The sequence below is a fragment of the Solanum pennellii genome, chromosome 3 (genome assembly GCF_001406875.1).
Source record: "Solanum pennellii chromosome 3, SPENNV200".
Lineage (NCBI taxonomy): Eukaryota > Viridiplantae > Streptophyta > Magnoliopsida > Solanales > Solanaceae > Solanum > Solanum pennellii.
In genome coordinates this window covers 63058600-63063390 of record NC_028639.1, presented here as the reverse complement: position 1 = coordinate 63063390, position 4791 = coordinate 63058600, and the positions used below count along the sequence as shown (strand labels likewise).

The 4791-nt window shown below is 33.0% G+C and overlaps 2 protein-coding genes across 2 annotated transcripts in view; one reads left to right on the top strand and one right to left on the bottom strand.

Moving 5' to 3' along the window:
• Window positions 1-767, top strand: LOC107013710 (protein RESPONSE TO LOW SULFUR 3-like). The gene has a single exon (XM_015213584.2). It carries the CDS (start codon window positions 156-158, stop codon window positions 492-494), a length of 339 nt encoding a protein of 112 aa, XP_015069070.1. The 5' UTR covers window positions 1-155; the 3' UTR covers window positions 495-767.
• Window positions 768-2598: 1831 nt separating this feature from the next.
• The window catches only part of LOC107015082 (chloroplastic import inner membrane translocase subunit HP30-2), a 4348-nt gene continuing 2155 nt past the window's right edge, over window positions 2599-4791 (bottom strand). Inside the window, exons 4-6 of the mRNA XM_015215250.2 lie at window positions 3076-3224; window positions 2929-2991; window positions 2599-2826 (exon numbers count right to left, since the gene is read on the bottom strand). Coding sequence (XP_015070736.1) covers window positions 2796-2826; window positions 2929-2991; window positions 3076-3224 — 243 coding nt within the window. The 3' untranslated portion in view covers window positions 2599-2795. The remainder of the gene's footprint in view (window positions 2827-2928; window positions 2992-3075; window positions 3225-4791) is intronic.

Here is a 4791-nt window from a genome sequence, read left to right as displayed (position 1 = left end):
AAACGCTAAAGGGGTAAACAGATACATTGAACCTGGACAATGCTCATTTTGGCGCTATAAAATCTCCTGCTAACTCAACGATAAAATCAACATTTGCATTTCTGTTTTTAAGTTTAGAAAAATAAAATATTAGCTACTCATTTTTTTTCAACATCATGTTTACCACCATTGTTGTGCCTGCGGCCCAAACAAAGGCCTCCGCGGTGCCGGAGAGCGAGGTGCTGAGAAGAAGAAACGAGGAATTGGAGAAGGAATTGAAGAAGAGCATTGAACGAGAAGAGAAAATGAAAGAGGAATTGAATAAGACATGGGAGAAGCTGAGGGTAGCGGAGGAGGCGGAGGAGCGCCTCTGTTCTCAGCTCGGAGAATTTGAAGCAGAGGCTGTGGATCAGGCTCGGATCTACCGAACCAGAATCCGTACTTTAATGGATCAGCTTTCGACGGCACAAAAACTTCTCCAGTCAGATCAAATTACCATTCCCGATTCTCAATGATCAATTCACGGAATTTGATTTTCTTTCTCTTTTGTCGATTGACATAAATAGTTTTTTTTTTTGTGTGTCTGTTTCTCCGTTTGATGTTTGGCTGCTATGTATTGAATGAGGCCGGTTCGGTTTGATTTGGTTTGGCTCTATGTAAATGACGAGATGAAAGATTAATTAGGAACTCACTGTGGTGTGTGTATTGACTTTCTCTCCTTTCGTTTTGGAGATGTAATGGGAAATTTGTGTGTACATTTACATTAATTTGTTCATTCTTCATCAGTATTCTTATATTTTTCGTATTTATTGCATTTTTATGTGCAAGTTTGAGTATTAATACCATATTCTGGTCGTCTTTCAATTATAGTATTGGGTTAAAATATGTGCGCTATTGGAGTTTTGCTTAGTAGTATAGGTTGGTCACTCTATCAACATTGCCGTTATAAAATACAGTAGTCGTTGATTCGTGCTTGGAAAGTTTTTTTCTAATATCCGCAGACCGCAAGAACATAGAAATACTTTTTGACATTTTTTTTTCTTTTTAAGAAAAAAATTGAAGCAAAACCAGAAACACATTAAAAAAACGACCAAAAAAACAAAACACAAAAAGCTAAATATGCAAATACTCTTTTGTTTTGAATGTAATGAAGTAGAAAACAAAAAAAGAAAATAGCTAAAAATCATGAAAAAGGAAGATGAATGTGAAGAAACCTCATATATTCACTTAAAATTAAAACCTTGAATAATCACCAAACACCCAATAACACTCCAAAGCAAATTAAATAAAGTAATTGAGTTTAACACGTAGATCTAGAAAAAATAATCAAATTTAAAAAAAAGAATCGCCTCAAATGGATATTCGAGGCAAAAGTTACGATCATTTGAAATTTCACCAAATGTAACTCAAAAAAAATAGTTATAAATTTGTGGAACTTCGACAGTCATAACTCTTATCTCGAATATCCGATTAAGATAATTTTTTAATTTAATTAATTTTTTAAGATCTACAAAAAAAAAACATTACACTGAGATAATATATAACCAAATAATAGTGCATGAATATTCTCTCTTGTGTGACTTAAACATAGCGAAACACAAAAATCTTGATGTTGATATAATTGATTTGTTACATGTTGATATAGTTAATACACCCAATAATAAAGTGCCACTATAAAATGGATAACACAACATTGTCATTCAAAATCTCTTATCCATGAATAGTCATATTTTGATATCCATATGGGATAATCGAATAACACTCAAAAAGTATATTTTTCGCTTTTCATAATATATTATAAGGCATTTCTAAAATAAATATTTAAATTTGTTCTTTGACGGTGGAGTGTGAATCTAACATCAAAAGTGTGGATCCTATTAATATATAGCACTATAATACAATCACAAATAAAATGAGCCAAAAATATTTTTCGAAACTTTTATTATCAAAAATTTTGTCCAAAATTTTTAATAAGATATCCAATTTCCTTTGTATTTTTATACTTGTGTCTTGTAGTATACCCTGCTTAAAAATAAATCATCAAGTTAACATAGTAATATTATTGCTATTAATTTTATATTGTAAAGAATTAATTTAGATTAGTGAGATGTTAGCCAGGTAACTTTCATACAATATATTGGATGTTATTGTATAAAATTTTATTTATTAATATGAAAACGTTTGTAGTTGAATTAAAATTCTATAATATTCTATTACAAAAAGATAATTTTTAAAGGGAAATTAACAAACTAGTCACAATCTTTTAATTTAACTAGTAATTACGGACACAGTAGTTTTCCAAATTACAATTGGTACCATTTTTAATTTGATAGATACATCATACATGTATTTGCCAAATTCAAACGATACCACCTCAGATTGAAGGCAGAGGCTCGAGTCATTTTTCTTATCGGCCAAGTGAAAATTTGTTCTGACAATGAATGGCCAAAATCTCGGATATTATATTGAAGTGTGAAACTATCTAATCTAAGAAGTTAGTATCATCTGAGAAAACACGTTTCTATTTGCTGAAATCTACGGGAAAAGCTTATGCCTTATAGCTTAATTTCCCCCAACGACACTCTAATTTTTCTTTTTCTTTAAAATAGTGGGCAAATCTGATGTTTCTAGCTCAAAAACTCGATAAATAGCATGTCTGCCTTGTTAATCTGATGGCAAGAACTTACACTCAAAGAAGTTCCATAATAACCTAGTTCACTGGAACATCATAAAAACATAACATGAAACTGTCACTACTTCTCAAATAACAGAATAGGTCTTTCCCTTAAAGGAAAACTTCATCTTTTGCAGTGAGTTCATCCTCGTTTCTTTCTGAGTTCCGGATCCCTACAGCCAAAAAAAATTATAATCCCGAAAAGCAATTTAAGGGTTTTCATCACTGAACAGTTAATTAAACAGAAAGTTACTTCACGCAGAACATTATTTCACCTTTGTATATGATCAAGAATAAGAAGTCTTGGCCCAGGAGGGATCCTCACATCTCTAAGAGCACTGCAAAACAGGAGAACGGAATGAGATCTAATTGCGAGAAAAGCATATAACAAATACAGAGTTAGATGGTGCAACATATCTTGCCTATCAGTGAGTAAAGGCAAAGTGGTGTCTGTCAACAACCCTTTCTTGAAATTCTTTTCATAATTTTGCAGGCCAAGGCTTGACAATAGTGATCTCGTTCTGACATAATGTGTATCTTCAGCAGGTGGTTGCGAAAACTTTCGCCCGAGCTGCATGAACACAACAAGAGAAGCTTTTAACGACCATGACATATCGATGTTGGAAATTCACTCTATTCAACATCAATCAAAAACTAGGTGCCAACAGGGAAGGATAACTGGTATTTTTCCTATCCTCCGTCCTGGAAAGTTTCTTCATACCAGAATTCTCAATCTATCTTCAAAGCTGATGGACATCAAAGCAACAATAAAGTAACACAATGGTTATACATGTCTGATTGGTCCCTAAACTTTATTGAGGACTTAAATACCCTAGGCCTGATCGGGTTTAACTGGAGCTTTTATTTGAAGTACTCATTCAAAAACAGTTTCTACTTTAATACACCCGCCAACTGTTAACTTTCCATATTACTGTACCTTTAAAACAACTGTTAACTTTCCATATTACTCTACCTTTAAAAGCGGGAGGGGGGAGTGACATAACATAGAGACAACTGAAAATATTCCGATATTGCTGAACAGACCAGTTTAATCATCAAAAAAGAAGAAATACATATTCGTATCGCACATTTTAGGAATCCAATTCCACTGTGTTCAAAGACAACATTGAAATCACAAATTTTGCTTCTCAGTTCTGATGTACTCCCTCTGTCCCATATTACTTGTCTACTTACCCCTTTACATGCCCTTTAAGAAATCATAAATAAGAAAGGTACTTTTACTAATTTATGCTTCAACTCTTTTTAATACACTCTATATTAATGTGCCTTAACCATCAATACCAAGACTAAAAGTTGAGGAAATTTTTGGAACTTAACTATATTATACTTTCAAAAAGGAATAATTCAAGTGCAAAATGGGAAAAAAATTAATCATATCTTGGTTTTGTAAATTGACAAGTAATTTGGAACAGATTTTTTTAGTAATGTGGAAAAGTAATATGAGACAGATTTTTTTAGTAATGTGGAAAAGTAATATGAGACAAAGGGAGTACAAAATCAAAATTGCCCACACACCGGATGCTAAGAACTGGGCATGAGGTGGGGTGTTAAAGAATGATAAAAAAGTCCCAAATCGGTAGTTAATGAGATGGTTGGACTCCTTATAAGGCTTGAACAACCCTCCTCCCTTTGAGATAACTCTTGGGGTGTGAGTTAGGTCTAAGACCTAATTTAACACATAAATTTACGTAGAAATATTCTGAAAAAAAAACAAAATGAATATGTTTATTATTGGAATAAATAAGAAACCAAGTCAAAATTTGAGACGGATGACAAACAACAAGTCAATGTGACTATGGAATTGACATAATATCAGACAGACAAGTTGAATGGTATGAGAATAGAGAGTAGTGGGTTGAACCAAACTACAACAGAAAATAAAAGGTAATATCAGACAGACAAGTTGAACGGTATGAGAATAGAGAGTACTGGATCGAACCAAACTACAACAGAAAATAAAAGGTGAAAAACAAAAGGAACTCAAAACAACACAAACCAGGGGTTGCATGCAAATAATTTTCTATACATAGGTAAACACGTTCATATCATCACATTATTAGAAATAAACTGGCCCTTCACCAGAAATGGAAGTTTCTGCCTCTCGGGGGGGGGGGGGG